The sequence below is a fragment of the Anas acuta genome, chromosome 3 (genome assembly GCF_963932015.1).
Source record: "Anas acuta chromosome 3, bAnaAcu1.1, whole genome shotgun sequence".
NCBI classification, from domain to species: Eukaryota; Metazoa; Chordata; class Aves; order Anseriformes; family Anatidae; genus Anas; species Anas acuta.
This window is the reverse complement of record NC_088981.1, coordinates 90,151,403-90,179,010: the sequence shown is the minus strand read 5'-3', so window position 1 is coordinate 90,179,010 and position 27,608 is coordinate 90,151,403. Positions and strand designations below refer to the sequence as shown.

Here is a 27,608-nt window from a genome sequence, read left to right as displayed (position 1 = left end):
ATTTTTAAGTGAACGTCTTGCCCTTTCATTTTCACCTTTGGTATGTGGTGAGTTACAGATACTTCAGTAAGTTAACAGTAACTACAGATGTACATGTGGTACAATAATTTGTATTTGTAGGTGAATCTGTCACCCAAGAAATGTTTTCTTGCCCTTACCAGTAAAAGCTCCCTGCCTGTGTGCTGACCAAGCAGTGCAGAGGCTCTGCCTGGCCTTGTCTTGAGCTGGATTTCTCAGGTTCAACCACTGCACCACTGCCCAGTGGCTACTGCTGCCCTGGTTTAGCTTCAGCTCTGAATGGCCCAGCTGGGGAGAGGGAGACACCTCCCAGAAAATATCTGGAGATGCTAATGTCACCCACCAACTACTTTCTTACACAATACTAAAATGTCAACCTTAGAAACTGGAGAAACATTGAAAGGACAAGCAAGGCATCACAGAAAATGTAAATATGAAGTTTTGTATACCACTTTTAACTGTTTTATTGAAGATTTATTGTATTCATTTGGACTACTAAGTATGGCCATCCGACTAATAATTTGATCTATTAGGCTCTTAAATCATTAATGGGAATAACAACAATTTCTGAGGTTCATGCGTTCTCCCTTTAGTCCATAACAAGACTGAGTGTAACAGATCCTAGGAAAGAAAACCAATACATTAGTGCTTTTGCTACAAACACAGAATTTAGTAGTGGATACCAAACTCAAGCCACAGTTATTCTTTTACAGATTGCTTTGCCCCAACACATGTGGTGTAGATGGCTGAACATTGATAATCTACTGCCTAAAACTGGTTAATATTGCACAAAAATTTGATATACCATGAAATAAATGTAAGGTGGAGACTCGTAAGTCATGCACAGAATTTTATCTATGAAGTAATATGACGCTTGAATGTGGATAGTTATGGGGTAGCTGTAATGTGTTCCTAACAAATGTAGTAAGACATAACCTTTTTATCCTACAACGTCTGGAACAGTAGGTATGTAGGTAGGTGGGTTCATACTGTTTAGTCCAGGCACAGTAGCTGTCACAATGCATTTACAGACTGCGTGCACTAAAGTGATGTAGGATTTGTGCCATTGAGTAAATAACTGTGGCAACTGATGAATCTTTAAAATGACTGAAAAAGGCTAAAGACCAGACTGAAGATACACCGTGGCTATGTTGATCTGTGCTACATAACCCAACTATTTTCTATTTTAAGACAAGAAGGCACATTTAAGCTAGGCACTAGCAAAGATTTCTCAGTATCTGTTTTCCTTTTTAATATATTTTTTATGTTGTTATTATAATAATACAAGCAGAGTAACTGTATTTACTCAGTGTTAATTATTTTGTTTTCTATAGGAACTGAGAACACATTCATAAAGGGACTGAAAGGTTATTTAGTGCCACTTTGGCTTTTTGTAAGTATCTGTATTATCTACAGAAAAGCTGTAAGTATATATAATTTATTACAGAGATATTCCCTAAGAAATTGTAGCATATATTCACCTACTTTCTGGAGCTTTAGCAAAGTGACAAAATGCATTTTTCCTCTTTCTCTATTGCAAAAAGCCTTTTATTGCTACAGAAAACTGTGTATACCATAACAATAACTTTATATGGCAGTGCCAACTAGGTCCTGCAGTGAAATTGCATGTATACTATAGAACAAATAAAATTGAAGATGGAAAATCTAATCAAACAGCTTAATTAATCCACCTGACAGAAAAAAAATAATATGGAAAAAGTCAAGGATGAATAAAGCTTTAGATAATGTGATACTCCAAAGTTATCTACATTATGTTTGCTTTCATAATCTTGCTGGCATCAAGCAAATAAGATTTTCATATTCTAAAACACTTTATTTAACAACGTGTCACTAGGTCTTTCCTACTGAGGTTAATTCAAGATTAAACTATACATATTAAAAAATATATACTGAATATTGAAAATTGAGTTGGAAAATTAAACTTTCCTATACACCAAATCCACTTTATGGGAAATTTTCCTACATCAAACTTCAAGAAATGCTGACCTCAGAGCAATACCTATAGATAAAGATACATTTATAAATCATAATAGATTAATATAATCTTTTATTTAAATTGCAATAGTAAGTCATGCATTACAGCTTCCTCAGGCATCTTAATCTTGATGGGCTTCCCTGGAGCTATAAGTGTAGAACTTCATCTGAATGGACTGAACTGAAGAAACATGAGAAACAGGATAGCTAATGGAAACTACATTGAATTATACATTCTATCCTTTCCCTTTATTGCTTCCCTTTACTAAATAGATTATAATATACTAGCTGTTACCTATTTCAGTTAAGATCTTGATTGTCCAAAACTTTACTTATTGTCAAGAAATAAATTTGCAAGGGTGAAGAAAATAACCCCTGCCCCCCTTGGATTTTAAAACAGGAGGAACAACTCCATGAAGTGTTCTTTCACTTTATTCATTAATTGCTCCTCACTGGCCCATGTTAATTCTGTTCTTCTCTCTCCTCTTCTACAGAGAACATAGTGGAGAGGGAAGGGCTATAGAATAGAATAGAATAGAATAGAACAGAACAGAACAGAACAGAACAGAACAGAACAGAATAGAAATAATGAAATTATTTACAATAAGGAAATTCTTCCTAATATTCATTCTGAACCTCTTCTGCTGATGCTCTGTGCCAGTCCTACTCATCCTGTAATCAGTTACCAAGGAGAAGAGGCCAGCACCTGCCTCTCTATGTGTCCTCCTCAGGAAACTGTAAACAGCAATAAGGTTGCCTCTTAGCCTCCTTTTCTAGACAAACCCATTCACCTCAGCCTCTCATACAACATGCCTTCCAGCCCTTTTTTTCAGCTTTGTTGCCCTCCTCTGGACACTTAAGTACCTTAATATCCTTTCTATATGGTGAAGTATAGATCTGAATATTGCACACAGTATTCAAAGGGGGGGGGGGTGGGGAGGATGGCAACAATGCTAAATATAATGGGAGAATCCCCTCTTTTGACAGGCGCTGGCTATGCTGTGTTTAATGCATCCCAAAATGCATTGCATTAAAATGCAGTGCCCACTGTTCCAATCTATCTAGATCCCTCTGCAAGGCCTCACATCCCACCAGGAAGTCAACAGCGTATCCCAGTTTAGTGTTGTCAGTGAACTTGCTGTGGATACATTCCAGATCATTGACAAAAATGTTGAACAAGACTGGCTTTGGGTCAGATCCTGGGGGAGCACTGCTAGTGACCATCCTCCAGCCAGAGGTAGCCCATTTGAGATCTGCCATTGAGCCAGTCCATCACCCAGTGCATTGTGAAGCTGTTCAGCTCCCATTTGGACAATTGTCCAGAAGGATGCCGTGAGGGATGTATCAAAGTTCATTCTAAAATCCAGAATGATTACATTCACTGCCTTCTCCTCGTCTACCATGCATGTGACCATATCATAGAAGGAGATGAAATTACCAGGACAATCTTCTCCATATTTTTCCAGGGCCTGAGATTAGACTAAGTAATTTTGAAAGGAAAAATCAAATACTTTTGTATGTAACAACACACTCTATTTACTAAGGCAAAAAATCTTCTGTTTTTCTCCCAGGTATATGTGACCAAGGGTCAAGACATCCTTTTGGTATGCTGATACTTTGGACCATTGCACTATTGCATGGTATCTGCCAGATTCAAAGTATCTACAGATGCATCATCAACCCAGTGGTAGGAGCAGTAGTTTTCGGGAGAAGATATCACTTTCAGTACATGCTGATTAACTTATGATAACTCAAACAACAGAAGCTCAGCAGGAAATGCAGTAATTCATTTGAATTAGTAAGAGGCTTTGTGACAGTCTGTTTTTAGCCACTTTAGTTTTTTGAGAGGCTCACTGAACCAAAAGAGTAAAACTTCTAAGAGATGTTATTCTGATTATGATGTTATTATATATCCTTACTATCATCCTAGTATAAATAGAGCGGCATGAAGCTCAGGGCCCCTCCTTCATCCAGAGTGGCTTCCTGTGGCGAACTTTAATTCTGCTCATATATCAAATGTACACCTATAGGACACTACTGTCTGGAATAACAGTTATGTAATGGGAGGAGAAAGAGTAAACAAGTCATGTGTATTTTCAATCTGAATGTGTATTTTCAATCTGCAAAAACCTTACAGCTCGCCTCACAGAAGGTGAGAGTTTAAAAGAGGGTAGGCAATGTTGCTTAAAGATAAGCAAAGCTGTATATTCTCCATGCTTTTCTGGTCTTAACATTGCTCTAACGAGCTATCACTGGAAAATGTGTTATGATCAAAGTTTAAAAATTAGTTTAAAAGTTATGCTTTCTTAAACTGGGAGAATAGCCTAGAATTTTATGTTAATTTTCCATTAAAAAAAATAGTATATGACATTTTAATAGTTAACAAATAATGAAAATGTTTACTTAATGAGAGGAGGAGATAAAGGTAATTTTTTTTGAATGACTATAATAGCTTTAAAAATAGATCTCAGTAGAATTGTTGATGTCACTTACACATATAATTCACCATATGTTCTGCTGACAGTGTTCTTATGTCTTCCTAACACTACTTTGCATCAAATACAGCTCCAGATATCTGCCTTATCAAAAATTATACTTTAGGATAAAAATACAAATAGCAAGAGTCTTTTAAAAATGTTGGGTGATTACAGCAGTTACATTCAGCATTTCTCCTATTCTTTTTAGTTTTAATGGAGTGTGGGAAAGGGAAAATTACAATAGTTTCACTTGCTGAAAATAACTCCCGGGAAAACCATAATTCAAGATACAGTTCAATTCTCATAAAAAAATCTTCTTTGTCATTCAGAAGTAACAACCTTCTGTCCACAGAGCTGGTATTATACTGTGAACACTTTGCACACTGTCCCTGCAAAATATTCTATTATGTTTCCGTGGGGTCAAGTTCCATGATAAAACTGTCAGCTAGCACATTTTCTTGTTCCTTATATAAACAGACTAATAAGTCAGCATAATTTGTCTTTCAAAGACTGAAAATGTTTCTCTTGCTAGTCTGAGTCTGGATTAGTGAGCTAAATTCAAAATTTCTTGTCCTACTGGAAGTCTTCAAATCCACTCATTTTGTGATAAATATTTGTGAATTTTTAAGTGAAGCATGGCTTTGTTCTTCTAATAAAATTCTCTTTTCTCTCCTTGAGATGGACAGGAAAACCAAATATTTATCAATCAAATAAAATGTCAAATTATGTCCCAGAACTTTGAAATAAAAGTTGGTTGTGTAATCTGACAAAAAAGAAGAATGCGTATTTTGCAATGGCTCTGTAAAAACAAAATCCTTCTGACGTTAGTATATTGACATTCACATGCTTATCTATATTTCTGTGTTTATTTGGGGACTTTTTTTTTTTTTTAATTTATTACAGCAGTAATTATTATTACTGAAGAACCTAGAAATATAATGGTGGAGTGAAAGAAGTGTTTAATTTGAGTTGTGTAATTACAGTGCTTTCAAGTTCAGGAGAAAGCATAAAATCAAAGCCCTTCACAAACACATTCACAGACATTATGTACAGATTTTAGTTATTTTTGTTATTTTTTTATTTTTTTTCCCCAGAAGAAAGAAATAAATAATTCAAGTCTGATAAGAACAGAGCTCTGTTTATTCAAAACATCCCTTTCCATTTGTTTTTCCCCATACTTTTATAGTCTCATTTTCAAATATCTATAGCGTATTACAGATCACTAAGTAAAGCATATATTTTATGCTTTTCAAAAAATTCACATATTAATATGTAAAATTCACATATAAAATTCACAAATTCACATATTAAAAAAAAAAAACTACAAAGCGCTAAAAGTTTCAAATATTCATTTGAAAATAATGAATATATAATTCAGATTTTAATAAGAAAAGTTATTCCATGTCACTCTCCGGGCTTAAAAACTGTTTAGCATTCGCTAAATAAATGTTTTATTTATAAACATTATATTTGCATAGCTGGTTTAGCTTCTTTGTCCAGCAAAAAGAAATATTTGTAAGGCTTTCCTTTGTGATACTTTTGACTAAATAGCTTATCTTTTTGAATATGTGTGCTTATTAAAATTTAGTATCCATGGCACTGTCTAATCTGAGAAAAATATTGCTGCAATAGCAACTCCTGTTGTAATTCTTGTTGAAAGAAAAATATTTTCAGTGCTATCTTCATACAGTATCTACTTCTATCATCATGTTAGTACCTGTATTCATTCATTCCATCTTCACATGTGGCTCCATGTTGGCACTGATTTACTTCACAGTCATTAATATTCTCTAGGCATGTTTGTCCTGTCCATCCAAGAGCACAGACACAGTGAGATCTCTGGTTGTCCTCATCATAGAAACAGCTACCTCCATTTGCACATCCCTGATGACAAGAATTACATCTATGAATAGGCTTTTCTTTAGATGTTTTAGATGTCTTTATTTATTTATTTATTTATTTATTTTTTGCCCTGGTAACAATAAACCACTGGTAACAAATACTGTTATTTAATATTTTTAAATTGTAATTCTACAAAATACAGATCTCTGAGGATGTAAAATGCTGAATGTCATTAAAACAACATATCATAACATATCATTCATTGTTTAATTGGAAACAGACAGTTACAATTCAATATAACGGTGGCAGTTGTCATAATTCACTTTAGAATATGCTTATTTTAGGAGAGACAATAGCGAAATAACCTGTTATTTTTCCATTGAAAGAGTGATTGAGTTCACCTTTCACTGAGAGTGCAACTGTTCCTACATTTAAAATTCAGGGTTAATATAATTTAATTTGTGGCTTTCAGGATAAAAAGACAGAATATTTTTAAAAATTTAATCATGATCCTCATCCACAATCTTGAATCCTGTTTACGTCAATATAGCTATAGATAATGATATATCATAGAATCAAAGAATATCCTCAGTTGGAAAGAACCCACAGGGGTCATGAAATCCAACAGACCACCCGAAAATCAAACTGTATTTCTGAGAGTGTTGTCCAAACACTCATTGAAATCTGGCAGACTTGGTGCCATGACCACTTCCCTGGGGAGCCTGTTCCAGTGCCCAACCTTTTGGTGAAGAACTTTTTCCTAATTTCCATCCTGAACCTCCTCTGACACAGCTTTGTGCTGTTCCCTTGGGTCCTGTCAGTGCCCCCCTTTCTGTCCCATGAGGGTGAGAAAGCTGTGGGCTCACAGCTCACAGATCACCTCACAGTCTCCTTCTCTAAACTGAACAAACAAAATGATCCCACACACTCCTCATATCGAGGAGCTGTTTAGTATCTTTATCAAGAGGGTGCACTGGGATCAAGTGCACCCTCAGCAAATTTACAGGCAACGCCAAGGAGGAGTGGGCCCATATGAACCTAATGAGGTTCAACAAATCCATTCGTAGTTACACTTCTTCACCACTGTTGTAGCCCTCCTTTGTGCACATTGATATATATATCAATATTACATCTATGCTCTGGGAAAACTGGAGTCTTCTTTCTTTTCAAGCTGTAAATCTTGAAAAATTAATAAACCTAGACAGGAAAAACAATTATTATTAATATATATATTTTTTTTGGTTACATTTCTTTTTTCTCTCTCTCTTTTTTCCTAATATTACTTATTAAAACACTATCCCCTGCATTCTTTAACCATTACAGAAACTTGTAAGTAGGAATGAACACTCCTTTCTTTATTTTATTTTTAAGGTCTAGTTTCATTTCAATGAAAATTTTGCTGGTGTAGAAATGGATAGCTACGCTTTCATTTCAAAGCAATTAAGATCTCTCCTTCTAATCAATTGGTTCCTAAAGAAAATGGTGTCTAGAAGATGAGCTAATGTACTAGTACTTCAGTTTGATTGAGTTTGATTCTCTTTAAAATATCGTTAAGATTTGTAATAATAACAGTTCTTGCCAGAAATCCTCTAATACTCATTTGTCTTTGATTAAGTTTTAAATTGACCTTAAAATTGAGATATTTTTGCTATGCTCTCAGTACTGAATTTTAGGCTTAACTTGGGATTCTGTTTAAATAGGATATCTTGAAGAGGTGCACAGCTAAAGATAAATGCAAAGAAAGCTACTGTGTGTACAGTCTTGGAATTTTATTTTATTTTATTTGTATTTTTATGTGTCTTTTTTACTTAAGCATTTCTGCAGGATTTTGTGCTAAAGAGTAGTATTTACTCAAAGCTCAAAAAAAAAAAAAAAGAAAAAAAGAAAGCCAAAGAAACTTACACTCAAGAAAAAGTAACACAGTTTTAATTGCCTAATAATCTCTAATAATCTTCAGCCAAGCTATTCTACCCATTGATGTTTGCATATACCTGGTCAGGGATAACATTAATATTTACTTTCACCACATGTAAAAGATAGGCTAAGCAAAATTTAACTATGAAGTGAGCACATTCAGCTCCCATGGGCTTAATTCTGAGAAATTTCTACTTATGTGTGGATTAAATGAATTCTGACATTTCGTCCATAATAAAAACATGATTGTACAAATCATGTGCTGAGTTTTCTAGGTCTGTTTCAGGACTGGGGCTTGTAAGAAGGTAAAGAGCAGAATCAAATCACAAAATCATTAACACAATTGTTGTTAACACAAACAGTGTTTTTAAATCCTAAAGATTATCTTTATGAATTTTATCTAGGCTATGTTAAAATATTAACTTTGTTTTTTTAAACATAAATCATTTAGGAAGAAAATAGAAAATTAAGGTTCACTTTTAATTCTTGGAAGTTGTATTTAGATAAAGACACACATCAAGATGAACTGCACATGCATGCAGTTTATTTCTAATTTATCAGCTACTGCACAGACTTCAGCTTGCAGCTGTCAAATAATATGATCTATAAAGGAATAAGAAAAAAATATGTATCTGTCTGCCAATAGAATTTAAAACAAACAAACAAACAAAAAATACACAAAAGCCTGGAAGATAGGATTTAAATCGGAGAAACAGGATTTAATGTCCATCTTGAGTCTTGCCAAGGTACTGACATCATCCTGGAGGGGAAGAATGTACAGATCCAGTGAGGATTGCTCAAAATGCTGCAATCAGAACTGCTAAATTCTTAACAACAGACTAAAATAAATTAGTACCTAAGGATGTAGACCAGGTATTAAGAGAAACTTTCTGAAATGGTTCAGATCTTAACTCATATAGGAATTATCTTTAATAATCCAAGCTGATGCCTACAAAGTGTCCCTGTTTACATTTTAAAACTGAAAAAGATTAAGAAAAAGTGTTTTTAACTCCTATGATTCATTTTATAAAGCAATAACCATTGGCTAATTTCTCCAAGTTCCTGTACTTCTCAAATTTCAGACTCCACAATGCTAGTGGAAACAATTATTTTTTAAGCTTGCTAGCACTTTGGAACGTTTTGAGGGAAGTAATAGAATTGAGCCATAGGATTTATGTCAGTAAAATAATCTTGTCAGTAAAATAATTTTGTGAATTTTTGGGTCACAGGTGTGAGATTTTGAAGTGAATTTCCCAGTTATCACTATTTCTGCAAATTTCTGACATTGCTGAGCAATTGCACAGACCACAGGGCAGCTTCTTTTTGTATGAAACTAAACAAAAGACGCATTTTGGGAACATGCCTAACATGCTCCAAACAGTAATCATCATCCAGTCAATCCAGTCAACCTTCAACCAAAACTGTTTCTCTCCATTGATTTTCTCTACTGGTACACTACTGCTACACTACTTACTGATGTAGACACAGAGCAGTGAGAATGGTATACTTTAAATTTGACATGAAATACTGATGTTTTATGTTCCTGGCAACTGACACCCCAATACTGAGGTTACACTAAGTAACAATGCTTACTAGGAAGTCTGATTTCTTTCTTATACCGTGTGTACATGCAGCAATTCAATTGTGTGTACAAAGTACAATATATGATAAGTGCAGGGAATAACCTTAATCAATACCTTATCTCACTAAAAAATATTCCAGGGTAAGAGTAAGAAACACTATATAAAAAGAAATATCCTTCTGGCAGAATAATACTTTCTCTTTTCATTAACAGAAGTATTATTAAGACGTGAGTATTAATTCAGTCTTCACAGCCAATGAAGCACTTGTGTAGATATCACTTTAAAATTATGGTTATGATCAGTTCTGTTGCAAGACTGGACAGGTTTTTTTACCTATACAAATGTTAAGGTCTTACCAAAATCTCTGTATCATTGTGTCTCTACGGATAAGGGTATGGCTGCCTGAAGATTTTAAAAGTTTGCCACAGCCTTTTTTTTGACAGAAACAATTTTATGGGGGTGGAACCCCAAGCAATGAATAGCAGTCCTGTCCTGTGGATATCATGCTGACCTCCACCGAATAAATGAATAATCTTGAGTTATGACAGCTATTAGCTTGCAGAAATTGAGAAACTAAATTTAAGTTGAAAATCAAAAAAGCACAGACAATTCACTAACTGGCCACTATACTAAAGAAGGAGATCAGGCTAACAGCTCTGACAATTACTTTGATATGATTGAAAAATACTACAGATAACACTAGCTATGTCTTATCGTAGAATATCTGAATTGAAAGAGACCCACAAGGATCATTGAGTCCAACTCCTGGCTCCTCACAAAATCATCCAAGCCAAAAAAAAAAAAAAAAAAATCAGATCATGTGTTTGAGAGCACTTAATTTCTTGAACTCTGGCAGGCTCGGTGCCATGATCACTTTCCTGGGGAGCCTGTTCCAGTGCCTGACCACCCTCTGGGTGAAGAACCTTTTCCAACCTGGACCTTCCTTGTAGCAGCTTCAAGCTTGGGTCCTGTCACTGGTCACTAGAGAGCAGAGATCAGCACCTGCCTCTCCGCTCACCATTAAGCTGAATTAATCTAATGCAACACAAAATGGAACTATGTTTCTTTCTCTGAGGCATTAGAGGCATCCTATAACTGTATTGTAAAGTGCAGGAAAGCTCCCTCTCCTGCGTATTCCGTGTAGGCCTAGCATGTTGCAATAAACTTATTATTCACCTTGCTCTTACCAATTCTCTAATAATTGCTGTCAATAGAAATGTTATATTTTGTAGCATACATCCTATATCCTAATGGGACAAGAATTCTTTATTTCTTTTGATGTCATAAATACTGTCTTGTTGGAAGTCATTAATTTAAAGATGACAGAAATCTGATTTATTTTGAGGTCCTTCATAATTCTAGGCACATGGCAGTTAGGCTTCTTCCTGGTTACAAAGACTAGAGTTTGAAACTTAAAGGAAGACATTCCCTATTTTAGTATGTTCATTTTTATTATTTTTGTATGTTTATTTTAAAGAAAAATAGCCTTAACCCTTTAAATGTTATGCCAGGGGAAAAAAAAAATCACGTTGGTATCATTATATGTTTATAAAAAAATAAAAGAACAGCAGTAACTTAAATTTACCTTTTAGACTTTAAGATAATATTAAAAACATTAACATTCTTTTTAGTCTATTGTCCTGAATGCACAAACTGTGTCAAAACTGTACACTATACCTAAGGTACCATAGGAGAGGGAAAACAAATGAAAGAAGAATGAAAAACATATACTAATGTTCTAGCCAGAAAGAATATATAAAGGATTAAATGCTGAATGAATTATGTAATTTATTTAATAATGGAAAACTTTGATCTCACATTGTTACATACACTACTTCAAAGAGTATTCAAATATTCATTTGCCTGAATAAGACCATTATTTTTTCCAATAAGCAAATGATATTACTTTCATGATAGACTGAGAAAACAAGTAAAAAGCCAAATATATCACTCCTTTATTTTAGTTTTTAGTTGCTTTCCCATTAGAAAGTCTGCTAATTATTGACATTATGGCAAAATTAACTGCCCCATAGAGTAATTTCATAAATATATATAGATACATGTATATATATACTCCACATGAGATTTATGATGGTCTGTGTCGAGTTTGTATAAATAAACTAAATGTTTGCGAGCTTTTAAGCAAATATTACAGTACAATGTTTTAGTAGCTCTTATCAGCATCCTTGGCACACTATTACTTCCCATTCTGACTAGCCATAATGATTATTACATCATTATAGTGTTATGCCATGTGCAATAAATTTGCACTCAGTATGGCACTTTAAATCATAAAAATGTTAAAATTCACCAGATGCTGAACAATTTAAATATAAACCTGTAAGGCAGTATGTACATGTGTTTCAATACTACATTTCTTAGTCTTTGGTGAGTGGGTACCCATGGACTTCAAGGTGACATAAATGTTGATTGCTTCTTTGTAAATACATTGCTTGCTCTGCATGGTATATTTTTATGGTGAATATATTTCAATAAAAGACTTGATTAAACCTTTGAAACACTGGTTATCATGTTAGAGCAGCTGTTTGGAATGGATATATGGCATTATGTATACAGCTTTAAAAATAACTTTCAGAATGAAAAGGTGCTACAGTATTTTACATTATCCCATACCAAAATCTTAGTAACTCAAGGACCTGGGTCTGTAGTCCACCCTGATGTGAACGAATGTTACACAAACCAAGAATTTAACTAAAAGCATCACTAAAGGAGACTGTGAGAAGGACACGGTAAGCAAAGTTCTTAAGACATCTGGGTCCACAATGGATGTTATTTTGGCCTAAGTATTTTCAATATCTAATTCAATGATTTATAAAATAATGTACCAAAATGAAATTAATTACTATATTATATGAGCACTTAAAAGTAATTTCCAATAATTTTGCTTGTTTTCTAACTACATTTTTCATATTCCTTTCAGAGTTAGTCTTTATTTTTTGTTTGCTTGTTTGGTTTTCTTTGGTTGATTATTGTCTCTGCTCAGTTTCTGTGGAAATGCAGCTTTTGTTACTCTTTCTGTGCATTGGTGCATCATCAGCCTTCTCTCTAATAACTTTTAAACACATGAGGACATTTCAAGCAAATTTTGCATCCAGTTCTTACAAGTTTAACAGCATAACAGAAAGTAGGGAACAGAAGGATAACTATAACTCAATAACAAATAAACATATAAAGAGTAAGGTAGGAAGAGCTCAGGCTGTTTGTCTGACAGCGGCTAGGCTAGTCACATCATGCACTTTTGCATTCACATGTTACACGGGAAAGAGAAAGGTTAGGATATATTATTAGAATTAGAATATATTGAGAATGAGTATATGTCCTGTGTTTAGGAAAGCCCTGGGAAATAAGCCTTTGTTGGCACAATGCTCTTCAAATAACTTGCTTGATTTCCCCAAAACACTAGAGGGAATATATCACTTTATCCTACCTTTGTGTTTCCAACACATGGTGATAAACATGTGTAATTAAATCCATGAGATTTATTCACACACAATGCTCCTGGGGCACAGCTTATATTGTAGAATATGCAGGCGTCAATATCCAGTTCACATCTTTCACCTTCAAAACCTAAACCACAAAGAGAATGGTCAATCACTGTTCATTCACAATACTGAGATTGTGTCTATTCATGGTGTTAGCAGTTAATATCACTCTACTAATTTGGCATTTTTGTTTCCTAATCAAAGTGAAAAAGTTCTATTCTTCATTAAAATATTAATTTCATAAATTGAGATATATCACTATTTATTAATTTAATTTTTATATTTTCTATTTTTCAAGGTAAATATTTGGATGGGATTTTCTTGTTCTGTTCAGAAAATAAAAATAAATAAAAAAAAATACAATGATTCACCTATGGGGCAGGTGCACTTAAAATGGTCTTCATAGTCCACACATGTTCCTCCGTTTTCACATGAATTGGAATTACAGTTATCAATTTGCACCTTGCAGAATTCTCCTGGGGTTGGAAAAAAAAATCTTAATGAGGTTAAGAATTAATATGGTGTATTTAAAAATAAACAAACAAACAAAACCATAGCTAACTAAATAAACTATATAATAATATTAGTAAAATAGCCATTGCTTTAAATAGCAAAATAGCCCTTCTGTTTGTTTAGAATTTGTAAACCTTATGTAAGGTTCCAGACTGCTTTAATAATATGAAGCCTTAAGCCTTCATAATAATATGAAGCCTTACAGTCTTAAGGAAAAGGTCAAAACAAATTTTCTCATGTAGAGAGATTCCTATCAATATTAAGAAACAATTTTAGATTGGGATTCAAATGGGGACGGGGAGATGAAGAGATTTTTTCACTGGAAATAATCATCTGAAATAAAGGTAATACTTTTGCACTTTCTTCTACATTTTACTGCTGATAAAAAAATCCTGATCTCTAGTCAAGACTTTTTATTCTATTATACATATAATTTTTAACGTCTTTTCTGTGCTTTATTTTGGCTAGGAAAAAGCTAGTTACATTTGTCTGAAGTAACCTTTAGTGCCATTCTGCTGGACAATTATTTTCTTATTTAGCTGAAGATATTAGCTCAGCAGAAAGAAACTGAACTTGTAATTGGGTAGTTTGGTAGTTCTAAAAACACTGTACAGGAGAGAAATGTATTTCTGGCAAGGTGAAAAGAGTCTATATGGAAGACAATGAACTGAAAAGCCAGTAGATTTGAAAAAAAAAAAAAAAAAAGAGGGAAAAAAAAAGGGAAAGGAAGGAAAAGGAAGGGAAGGGGAGGGAAGGGAAGGGGAGAGGAGGAATATTTTCTCCCTATTTTTTTTTGGTATGAAAACCAATATAATGAGTCCTATGTAAGGGTTCTTGAGATTTGTTCTTGTTATTGGCGTGATATTTTTTCCATGATATTTTTAACTTATTTTTAGTTTCCTATTCCTATGGCAGAAAGTTTTATTTTTATTTTTTTTTTATTGTTTATTTATTTCATTTTAGAAAAGATAAAAAATGCATAAATGAAAAAGTGAAACAATTTTTACTGCAGAAAAAACTAGAAAGAAATGGAGAAGTTCTGAACAGTTTCATAAAGGAAAACTTCAGTAAGGAAAATAACAGTAAGATTACTCAGGTTTACCACCTACTTGTTTGTAATCAATTACTGATTACAGTGGCTTAAGCAGAAAAAGCAAAAGAGCTGAACAGAAGAAACATATTGGAGAGATGTACAAGTGTGGTGTAAATGCCTGAAGTAACTAGGAAAATAAAACTAACATTCACATTTTTAAGGAAAAGGTACAGCATTGAAGAGTCTTTCAGGGTAGGGCATAACTGCATTATCTGAGCGTTCCCTAGGCTCCCAAGTTTAGATGCTATCGCGCTGGGGAAACTTGGTGTGCTAGCTCTAAGGAACACCACAGAGCATAGAGTGGAGTGGAGACACCACGGCTAGGCTCTGTAATCAGGTGGGGCCTCAATTGTTCTTGTGCACAAAGCTGCACTTTTTGCCACCTTGAGCCAAAGACCTGTCATGTTTTGACAAATGCTGTACCCTAATGTACTTTTTGCTCATTATAATATCATTATAATACCAAAACACACCTCCATCCCAAAAGCTACCCACCTCCAAGGTGCGACCACCCCTCACCAAGCATGCGCTCTGAATTTCTCGGAGCCTATTACTTTAAACGGAGACGGGAAAACTTTACACCAATCATAACTAAGATATGCTTGACTAGAGCCACTCAAGCTCCACCTAAAAGATAGAAAATAATATAAATTGGCCCAAGAGAGAGGGGATGTTAGGGAAGATACCATCGTCAGGGGAGATACCATCCCGAGGACATACAACATCCTTAGGACCTCCTGACTCCTGGGATCAGTCGACGGGCTGAGCCTCTCTTCCCCCCCCATTGGGACGCCTTTGGGTGAGATCCGAATACTTACTTATAATCTTTTAACGCATTTATTTCTAGGCTGCGCACCTGTAACATCTACAACACCTATAACATCTGTAACATCTATAACATCTAACACATCTGTAACATCTATAACATCTATAACATCTATAACACCTATAACACTTCTGTATTTCATGCATACTAGCTTGCTTTTGCAGACAGTCACTATCGCCAGCAATCCAAAAGAACCTGATTATCTGTTGCTGTAATAAATCATACTTGATTGCACTGTGATAGCTCTCATTAATGCAACTAGGGTGAGGGTGGTTATCCGTGATAGTTCAGTGTTCTGAATCTAACCAGACCCCCAGACAGTTAATGCGTTTTTGGTGAATGTCTGACTGGACCCCCAGATGGTTAATGTGTTTTTGGTGAATGTCCGACTGGTTCAGTACTCTGAAACCAACCGGGCCCGTAACGGTTAATCAGCTACACCCTTTAATGTGACAACAAGAAACTGGAATATATTATTTTAATCAGGCAATATGTTCTGTTAAATGGTATGTAAAAAGCTAGTATTCTCTTAAATTCTTCATATGGCAAAATATATATATATATATATATATATATATGTATATATATAATGACTTTTTAAATGCTTTTTGATTTTTAGTCATTTCTCCTTTTGATCTAAAGCTAGAGACCTCAAGAGAACATGAACTAATGGGATAAAATATGGTAAGGGATGGAGTCTCTGTTTCATCAAAGCAGTTCTGTTAACTTCAGTCACATTACTCCATTCCTAACCAAAAATATTTAAGTTTTCAGAAATATACATTATATCTTTTAATAAACTGGAATAGAGTATCAAACTAAGAGTTAAAGTTTGCTTTTTACTGAGTTCCATAAATGTTAACAGGAATATTAAGGCCTCATTGCTGTGATTTAGTGGCCATAAATCTCTTCCTTATGCAACAGGTGGTACAGCACACTTACAATATGTTCAGAAAGGTTGACCAACATACCAATCAGACTTAATGTTTATTTTGCCGATTGCTCCTCAGCTAAAAATAGCCCAGTATATAACAATTTCTCAACAGTCAAGAGCATATTTTACTGTTGTAAAGCTTACTGAGTTAGAAAGACTTAAAAATATTTATTTATGAATGCTAGAAAATTTTAAAAATACAGACAGTGTGAAATTAGACACTTCTTGTTGTTTATAGTTGTTACATAATGCAATGTGTAACATTACATGGACAACTGTGGACAACTTGACCTTACATTTACAAGACTCCAATTTGCTCACATTGTACTGACACTAACAGTAACTAAATGCATCCGATACTGTTGTGATTAATAGTTTTAGAAAGTAATGCTATGAGCTAGAATAAGAGTTATGAGATGTGACTTTGTGATATGATTGGCAAAAAGAAAGGTAAAAAAAAAAAAAGAATTTTAATTAAGAAGTCAGCTGAATGCATCTAGGAAGTTATGCGGTCTCCTAGATTTTTCTTTTTATTTTTAGTTTTTAATTATTTATTTATTAAAAATAGGGTAAGGAAAGCAACATTGGAAAAAGGTGGCAATAAACTTCAGCTCCATTCAATAAAGATTTTGGATCCAGTTTTCGTATTTATTCATAAAGGTGGAATTGTATTGCCCAAAAACCCCTTATGAATAAACATTAGTACAGATCAAACTGGCTTAAAGAATTATTTTGGTATAAATCTGAAATCCTTATAAAGGCTGAATCCTTTAAGCAAACTTTACAACTTTTCACTGTCACAATGAGGTCACGGACACGCAGTAACTCCAAACTGTTATAAAATTTTTTAGAATCTTAATACTGCTGAGAAATGCATAATTTATGGTATTAAGATCTGATTAAGTGCTAAATGGATGTCAGGAGAGATCTCCACAGTAATCCACTTAGCTTTTAATGCCTAATTATCACTTCATAGTGAGTGAGGGCTGAATAATTGAGAACTGCAATACTTATATAACTCAAACAAGATTTTTGTGTGCAATTAAGAATGTTATTCTTCCATCAGAAATAAGTTCAGAAGGTACAAGGAACAAAGGAAAAAAATGAAGAAATTACAACATAAGAGGGAGGGAAATAATTTGATTACAGAGTTTATTGCTGTACTGTTTATTAAAAAAAAAATCCTTACACAGTTTTTACCGAAGTGTATATTCTTACGGGGAAATTGTTTAATTACAAATTTTATGCCCAAGATATCAGATAAATAAAATATGACCACAAGAAATCTCATACTTAAAATTAACAACAAAGAAATGGGGAATGCTAAACAATTTTCAAAGTATTTAGGAAAAGGGAAAGGAAAAGTACTGGTTACAGCCAAGTATTTACATGGATTAATTATTTAAAAGTTAAGAAATTACATACTGCTGTACATACTACATGTTCATGCTTATAACAAGTAAGAGTGAAAATTTCTGATGCTTTACAACAGTCCGCTATTTGGAAATAATGAAGAATGATAGAATCATGGAATCACATAGATTGGAAAAGACCCATGGAAATCATCTTGCTTTCATGCGCTTGGAAGTGCCTTCCAGGTGGACTTGGTCCATAACTTTACTAGGGACTGAGGTAATAATAGCCTGTACTTTCCCTTTTCAGTGGTGTCCAGTGACGGGACAAGATGCAGGGGGCACAAACACAGGACCTCTATATGTCTGATGTGCTTCTGTACTCCCTAAAAGTATTTTCTTTTACTGTGGATACTGCTACTGGTCTCAAGGAACCAGAAGGATACAACAGTAAAAACTGAGGCATAAAAAGCAATTTACTTCTTATTGAATCCCCCTGTCCCTTTAAGCAGTGAGTCCAGATTTTTCCTGAATTTTCTTTTGCTACAAATGTACTTAGAGAAAACCTTCCCTAATGCAATGCTGTACAGAAATATAGGCATGGCATGATAGCAGAGACCTTGAGAAATGGAGTAACAGAATGTAGCATGGAGTCCCACAGGCATGGAATGAAAGCAGATGGGGCACAGACTTGGCACTGGAGACTCCAGAGCAAAACACAACTCACCAGTGGTAAGCTAAATAAGTACAGACCTAGAGCTGATAAGAACTCATCTCAGGTGTAACATTCAGTTTTACTTTCAGCCATTGCTGCTAATGACATATTAAAGGTTTAATTTAACCCTGAACAAAGCAAGTTCCCTGACAGAAGCAACAGATCCAGTTATTTCTACTTTGCATATTGCTGATACTAGGAACATAAGAAAGCAGATGTTTTGATGACACTTGAAGGTAGAAGTAAGAGAGTGATTCATTCAAATTTACTATTCTTCCCCTAAGAACTTTAAATAAATAAATAAATAAAAATGTTATTTGAAAAAGCATGAACACTTGAGATTCATACTCACACCTGCTGAAGTGTGGGCCTTTATATCCATGCTATTGCATTTACAGGACATGAAAGCCTAACTTTTAGAATGTGATTTGTCTTATCCTGAACTTTACATCCAAACTAGATCAGATGATTGGAATCTTTAAAATGCTCATTTCTTTCCACATAATCTGCAGATAACACAGAGCAACAAGATTGATAAAGACAGTTATAATGTAGGCACTTAAAATGAGGCTTGATTTATTCCACTCCCAGAAACTCTACATTTAATTCTTTCGAGGGTCATTAAATTCATTTACAGTAACCTTTATTGGACCCACTAGAATTTGGAAAACAGTTTTTCACTGGTTCTGAATAATTCCTAATTGGAAATTGTGTTGAACTGTGTAGTAAATGTATTTTTAGATAAATCTAATCATAGCAATTAATTGTTGTGCTTTTCCAAATAAAGTAGATTTTGCAAATGAAAAAAGAACAGCAACAACAACAATAAAAAACGCAGGAAAAAAGAACTGATCTGACAATTTACATGTGTAGATGGTAAAAATGTCTGCCTGACTGTAACTCACTGAGTTGAACAACCAAGTTTAAATTACTTGGTTTTATTAGAGTTCAAAAATTTTACTATAGGCTCCATGAAAAATCTGTCTATAATAAACCAGTAATTATAAATATGAAAATAGGTATTTAAGACAAATGCACATTGTTTTTCAGTCCTTTCAGAACAAAATATAATCGTGTACTGATAAAACATAGTTGTCTAGACTCCCTCTACAGCTAAGCATTAAAAACAGGAGGATGTAATTCATCCCATTTGAGGAGAAATTTATAATACAGGTGAAAATAATTGTTTTGTGAGTTGTGGGTGCTTACAACTAGATAAACTCCACTGACTATACATAGAATTGAAAAAACCTGTAGACTAAATTCTTACTTTTAAATTGCTAAAGATACATCATACTGAATTACAGTATGATACATCAGTATGATACATCATACTGAAATGTTATCGATTATCTCTACTTCTGTCCCAATATTTAATTAAAAAAATACTTGAATAGTGTAAGTCATAGACGGTCAGTGTAGGATGCATACTACTAAATGCTGACTTACATGTGAGCTACCAGTTGAGACAATGCATCTATTATGTATGCTTCTCAGAACATAGAAAGTATTTAAGAATACTTTACAAAAAGTAATGAATAATACCACCTTCTGAAATGACACTTGACTTCAGAATGCACATATTTTTCTATAGTGGTATTTTAAATTTAATCTGTGAATATTATTTTTATACTTAAAACTGAAACATTTTAATATTTTCCTTTCTTTATTTCCACAATTTCCTCTACCTCCTTTTCAGGATGGTGTTTCACAAGGACTTGGAAAGGATAGTATCACCTACTGAATCATCAATATTTCTTTCTTAATTGCTTTTTGAGACTTTTCATATAAGAATTTGTTTACTGAATGTTACTTAGGTAGAAAGTATTGACCATCTCAAACATCTTTTAAAGCACTGTCAGCAAGAATATCTCTGTCTCTATTTTTTAAATTGTTTTAAAATAATTTATTGTGGGAATAAAACAAATGGATGAAAATAAAAAGCAATAGGTCTGTACAGAAAGCCAGAACAGATGTAGAAAGAATAGTAAGTGATAATATTTTGAAAGGGAAGAAATAACAAGGATGAAGCGAACAGACTGTCTTTATAGAGATAAAAGTGTGGTGGTGGGGAGATAGGTTCAAGGAAAGCCTTCTCCTGTTTTTTTACATATTTATTTTATTTTATTTTTATTATTATAAATATACATATATATATATATATATATATATATATTTTGCCCAGCATCTGGCATTACATAGTATCATATAGACCTTAGGGGTTTTAAAAGCTCAGTAGAGCTCTTCCTACTTGAGTAATAGTTTATGTGGAGAGAAAAAATAGTTTTACAGAGAGAATGAAGCAAACATTTTCAGTCTTAGAACTCTTTCCTTATGAAATAGTTTTCAATTTATCTCCTGAAATTAATTCTTAATAAAGAATAGGTGCTAGATTGTGAAATCCACAGGAGCAGTGAAAAAATATTTTAAATATTTGAACTGTATGTTTAGAAGCTGGTGTTTTTAAAACTTTTTTTTTTTTCAAAGAATCTTGCAAAAAGTTGAAATGGTTTACAAAACTTTATAGCATAGCATTGAAATTGTCTTTCTTTCAATATTTGAGTTTAACATGAACACACTTTAAAAGTAATTCTTATTTTTCTGAGAGAAAGAGATTATAGAAAGTTAGCCCAAGAAAAACATAATATTAAAAATTTTTAAGGATACAGTTCTTCTAATCAAGACTTAAAGGGAACAGGTTCCATTAGCTACTCAGAACCAATAATTTCTTTGGGTTGGAGATAACAATTCTGGAATCAGAACTCATAATTTACTAAACATGATTAGGTGAAGGATATAAGGCACATTTACACCATACAGTGGAGCAGTATTCTAGAGAGCTACTACTATGTTGCTTTTTTTTGAAAGCAATATAACCTTTTTAACGTAGAGACACATATGACTCAATAAGTGAGAGCAACCAAAATGAAAACACACATTCACTAAATGCTGTCCAAGTTTCATAGATTAAGGAAATCTAAACTTTAACACAATCATGGCGAATTTGCTAAGCATGGCAAATAGATTTTTTGTTTTATTATTTTCATTGTTAATGTTTCCTTTTTTTTACATTTCTAAGTATATAAATAATATTGTACATATCATTTATAATATAAATAAATAATAAATATATATAATAAATAAATATATAAAATATATAATGAATATAATAAATAAATGTATAATATAATAAATATTAATATAATAATATAATAAATATAATATAAATATAATAAAATATAATAAATATATAATGAATATATAAATATAATAAATATATAATGAATAAAGTAAATTTTATAATATGTATATTGTTATAATATATAATATTGTTAAAGACCAAAGTACAGAAGTTTGCAGTATGCAATTTTACAACATAAAGTGGGTTAAAAATATGATGAGTGTTTCTGTCAGAGGAAAAATATCATCATCAATATGAAACCATGCCTTTGGTCTGTCATATTGTTGTAGCATCATGTACAGTATTCAAACAAAACTTTTTTTTTTTCTTTTTTAGAAGGAACAATAACTGAATACAAAGCTTGAGAAGTAGCATAAGAAAGCCTTGAATAATTCGTTTGTATATTAGCATAAACCTAGGTTCAGAAGAAGTATAGTGGACTATGTTAGATAATGGTGTGGTACATTGTGTCTTAGGAGTGATAGCATGGTTAAGCATGGTTATCAGTGTTTTAAAGAAGAAAGGGGATATTCAGGCTGATATAAGAATACTATGGTAGATTGGGTTTTGTTTAATCATGTTTTCTACCTATTATGATAAATTCTTCAAAAACCTTAAGCCCCATCCTGTGTTCTTCCAATATACAGTAAGATTTCAGAGAACAAAAGGTTTCAGACTGGGGCCTTTTAATGAAATAAGATAGAAGTACAAAGATCAGCTGTGTTAGCAAAACTAGGTCTATGTCATACCATTGTTCAGCTCTCCAATTCATTTTATCTTACTAAACATGCAATATTTACATCCACAATACACAGTTTTTATGTTTTAAGACCATCAGTGTGACAAGTGACTTTATAATGCTGTTGAAAATTTCTGAACCTTGGTAAGATCTGAAATGCTGTGTCTGGTTGAGCTTATCAATTCAGCCCTCCTATTTCTGTTTCTTATTGATGATTTTTTTTTTTTTTTTCTGGTGATGTACAGATATATGGAAGTACACTGTTTCTTCAGCTGTCTCTGTACGGTTAAAGAAAGCTGCAACCTCTTAGTTTCCTTCATCACTTACAACAGACCTATATGCTGGGTAATAATAATAATAATGAGAATGAATAGTGCACTGAGTTCTTTTTGACCTAACAGATCCAGAAAATAAAAGGTTAATGAGTATTGTACTTTGATTTAATAAAAAAAAAAAAAAAAAGTTTTACAGAGAGGGTTGGAAGTACTATTTGGAGTTCATGAACAGATGTAGCCAGAATATTTTATATGTCAAGTTTAAGGACACATTTTTAAGCATCTCTTTCAATAGGCTATCTTATTGAATTATTTACTTAGAAATCCATAGACATTAATATTATATACAAGCTTTTCAACAAACTACAGCACCATTAAACTAAACATGTAAAATATACCTTCACAATGGACAATCTTTCGAAGTTCTTTCTTATTCATGAAGGCCAAATGCATTCACTGTGCACTGACTTAAATAGAAAACTGAAATAGTAGAAAATATAAACATATTCATAAACATACATGTCCATTGGGAGTGTTTTGTTTCATTTTAAAAGCAGCCAGAACTTAAATACTGATAGGATGTTTCCTGTTGAAATATCAGAACATTTTAAGGTTTTTTTTTGTGCAATTGCTGCAAAGGACAAAAAAAAATAAATGTTTCCAGCATAAAAAATTTAGTAGGCTCAGTATTTCTTATGGAAATCAAGGCCTGAGAAAAAGTATTGACTTAACCTGCCTTTAGGTCCCAGTCTGCCTGGAGTTCCCACAAGTATGGTACATCAGACATCATTCCTCTCTGAGTACTCTAGAGTTTATCTGCCTCAAAGTATGACAGCCTGGTTTAATGTCTTCCTTTTATTTTTGAACTGTTTACTGCCCTATCCTTTTTTTTCAGTTGGTACAGTGGAGTTAGTACAGTTAGCTTCAGACGGAGTTGTAATACTGCTGTTTCAGTGCTCTCAAATAATTCAGCTTGATATCTTCTTAGGTAAAAGATCTTTGTAAAAACCCATGCCCCACCTTAAAACCATTTACCTTTCACTGTAGCTAATATTCAGCCACATCCTATTCTAAAGGGCATTGTAAATAGGAGGAAACATTTCTAGACATCTGTTGAAGAGTACTAGAGATTGATTTTTGCTCTGCCTGTTATCACTGAAAAATCTTAAACAGAAAACTGAATCTTCTGCAAAGGAGTCAGTTCTGGTTTTCTTCATTTAAGAAAGATAGGTATTCTGAGTGAATTCTTTAGTAATACTTAGCAAATGTTTTCTTATATTCCATTATTTCAATTTGTAGTCTTGATTTCAAAGTTCAGTCTTTAGAATCTCTGTGCACCAACAATTTCTCTTTTAAAGGTGACAGCAGTAATAACACCTAAAGTGCAGTGAACAAAGCTTAAAATGACAAAAAAAATGACAGCATTTGGAGCTGAGACATATACTTCAGTGTAATTCCAGTTACACTTCCGTAATGTAGGAACCTCCCATGATGCTATGAAAATTCTTCTACCAGCTCACCTTTAGCTCAGGGAATAGAGCTGGGGAAGAAATGTTATAGTTCTTTATATCCATTTGAAGGTTTTGAGACTTATAAAAATCTTCCACTGAACATCACATGAAGTAGAGACCTTATCCAAATGTTCTGGACAATTTCTTGAACTGAGAAAAAGTAAAATGTAATTATTTCATAGCAGGGACTTGGTCACAGTATATCTGCTGTGATTTTGAGGACAGTCAGACCCTCAGTTATCCTGGGATGGTCTTTTTCAGTCTCTGCTTCTTAACCTGTTCATTGTGTTGGGGAAAGACAATGCCCCTATATGTGTATCATTAAGGCCTTCTATAGGGCTAAATCTACACCAGTAAATTAAAAAATGCCAGGGAAAAGTCTGTTAAATGGTTAGAACACTTCCAGGTGGGTTCCTGTATCCTCTTAAACAATTCGTTTTACACTCTTAAAAAAGAGCACAATTTGTTAGCTTCATTAAGACTCTTAATAAGCAGTTTTGGGTATAGCCATTCTATTATAGAGAATAAAAGAATTTTAAAATGTGTATATGACCAGAGAGAACCAGTTAGATCAGGTCATATCATTGTTTTATTCACTAGTATAAGCAGTATCTTAACTGGATTGTGAAATGAAAGATTTAGGAATTTTTATATCTCATTTCTTCTTCTCTTGGACATTGGATGTGGTACTTAAGGACATGTTTTAGTGGGTAATAGTGGTGGCAGGGAGACAGCTGGACCAGATGACCTTGGAAGTCTTTTCCAATCTTAATTATTCTATGATTATATGATTAGCTATTATGGCATGAATGATTCTTTCTACAGAAGGCTGTCTCAAACCACCTACATAGTTCAGTAGTGCAAATTTCATTCATGTCTGTGTATATGTTTTCAATATACCTGTGGAAATTAGTAACCCTGCCTTAGCTCAATAGAACAATGAGAGAAGGAGAAACAATAAATTGTGGATAAATCTGTGAATGCTTTTAAGGAGTCTTCCAAAAAGAAAGTTTGAATATGAGAAGTAGGTATGTTATTGAAGGAGTACTTTAAATTCTGATCTGTGAGTTTGCTTAGGGTGCAGTTCATTTTAGCAGCAGAAAGATTATTTTAATTAAAGGATTTTTCTACTAACTAAATTAAGTGTCTAACATGCCCAATCAATTCCTGCCAATATGATTGCTCTATACACAAGGAAAGTTAGTAATTAATTAGAGGAAGCTTCTTCAAGGACAATTGGTCTACTCTGCAAAACTTGAGAAATCGCTGACAAGGATTGTTTCATTTCAATGTCATAAGCTGTGTTGCTTACATGTACTTTGTAGATAACAAAGGTTTTTATCCACTTTCAGAGAAGAGAATAAATCGTAAGGAAAAATATGGAGCTAACTGTTCAAGGAAATCAAACACAAAAGTCGTGACATCTATTCACCAAAATAACTGTATTTTATAACATTTTTTTCTACCCTTTTAGCCTTTAAACCAAACACTTTTTTTTTTGTAAGTCAATTATCTGAAATGTGTTTTATATATAAACAGAAATAAAGAAGTACTTTTAAAATCACATTTGTGTGTATATACTAAGTTTCTACTTAGTATACAGGTTTCATTAAAGAATATAACACTAAAATGAAATGATTTTAACTTTTTTTTGACTTTGCTTTTGACATTTTTTAAGTCTAACTACTGCATTTCATACTTTGTTTTTCCAAAGACAAACCTACCCCAAATACGATTTAGATGTTAATGCAAAGGCTACTGCTGTAGTGTTTATAATTTATAGTCATAGACATATATTAGAACAATTAGATGTGAAACTGCAACAGCCTGTGTGGTTGCAGATGTTATATAATTCTAAGTTGAATAAACATGACAAAATAATAAATAAGTGGTCTTTCCCTCTTTCCTTCTCAGGCATAAAAATGAAATAATAAACATAATAAAAAATGCTAAAGAACAATATTAAAAAGTGACATTATTTAAAAGCAAAAAATAAAATAAAATAAAAAAATATTACAATACAAAGAATCTCTTAAATTCAGATCCCACAAAGGAAAGAATATTGACCTGAAGGTAGGATGTGACTCAACACTGAAGACACTTTCACTTGAACACAGTTGTAACTCAGTGTTTAGTAAGGCTGAACAGTTTTGATTGCATACATTTATTATGGTTTAATACTGTCTGACAAACTTTTGTTGGGGTTCTATATTTTTAAGTAGAAGCCTTACTACCACCTCAAAGCCTTGATGTGTTCTGGTGAAACAGTGCTGCTATTAACAAATCCATAATTTTGGTTGTCATGCCAAAAATCATAACAATAGCAAATCATACAAGCGACAAGGTGGAAGTGAAAAGGCAGGTCAATAGTTATTACTGAGGTTCTTTTTTCAATGGCAGTATATTTGAAATCTGTTTCATATGTATATTACTAGAATTTATTCAGACTAATTTTACTTTATTAAGGTAAAAAATATTGTTTCTACTTTTCTTTTTCTTTCTTTCTTTCTTTCTTTCTTTCTTTCTTTCTTTCTTTCTTTCTTTCTTTGGCACTTATATTTAAATTTATATGTATACAGCTAATATATGTTTCCTTAATTTTACCTAAAATTGGAGTGAATGACATGCAATACCTCTCTTTCAGAGCTCTCCTTCACCAAATATTTCTAAAGTATTGTAGAATCTGCTTCAGTCTGAGGTTCTATTTAGAGGGTAAGGCTGGAGGAAAATATTGAAATTGTTTTTCTTGCCAGCCAAAACCCAAGGTGGTTAATCTAAGCTATTTTTCTAGGCTTCCTTTATATCCAGTAGAAAGAGAAACACTCCTGAAGAAAGTGTTTCAACTACTAACAGCTATCTAATACAGGTGGTCTTTATTCCCCTCTGAAAATTCTTACCCACTGAGTATACATGGAGCCTGGAAAATTTGTTTACTAGGTCTCACAGTACATTAGACTTCTAAAGTCAAGTAAAGTGAATCAGTTAATCCCACCCCAAACTGACTTGTGTAATTCGTTGAGTGCCCACCAAGGAATTGAAATATATGGCAGGATGCAGCTCTTAGCTAACTAAAGTTATCTGAACAAATATAGGCTGATACAGAGCTAACAAACTCCCAGTCTTTCCACTAGTTAGAT

At 33.3% G+C, this 27,608-nt stretch overlaps 1 protein-coding gene across 1 annotated transcript in view; it reads right to left on the bottom strand.

Annotated features, from left to right (window-relative positions):
- The window catches only part of EYS (eyes shut homolog), an 830,760-nt gene that overhangs the window by 721,192 nt on the left and 81,960 nt on the right, over nucleotides 1-27,608 (bottom strand). Inside the window, exons 7-9 of the mRNA XM_068678264.1 lie at nucleotides 13,704-13,808; nucleotides 13,278-13,417; nucleotides 6,208-6,374 (exon numbers count right to left, since the gene is read on the bottom strand). Coding sequence (XP_068534365.1) covers nucleotides 6,208-6,374; nucleotides 13,278-13,417; nucleotides 13,704-13,808 — 412 coding nt within the window. The remainder of the gene's footprint in view (nucleotides 1-6,207; nucleotides 6,375-13,277; nucleotides 13,418-13,703; nucleotides 13,809-27,608) is intronic.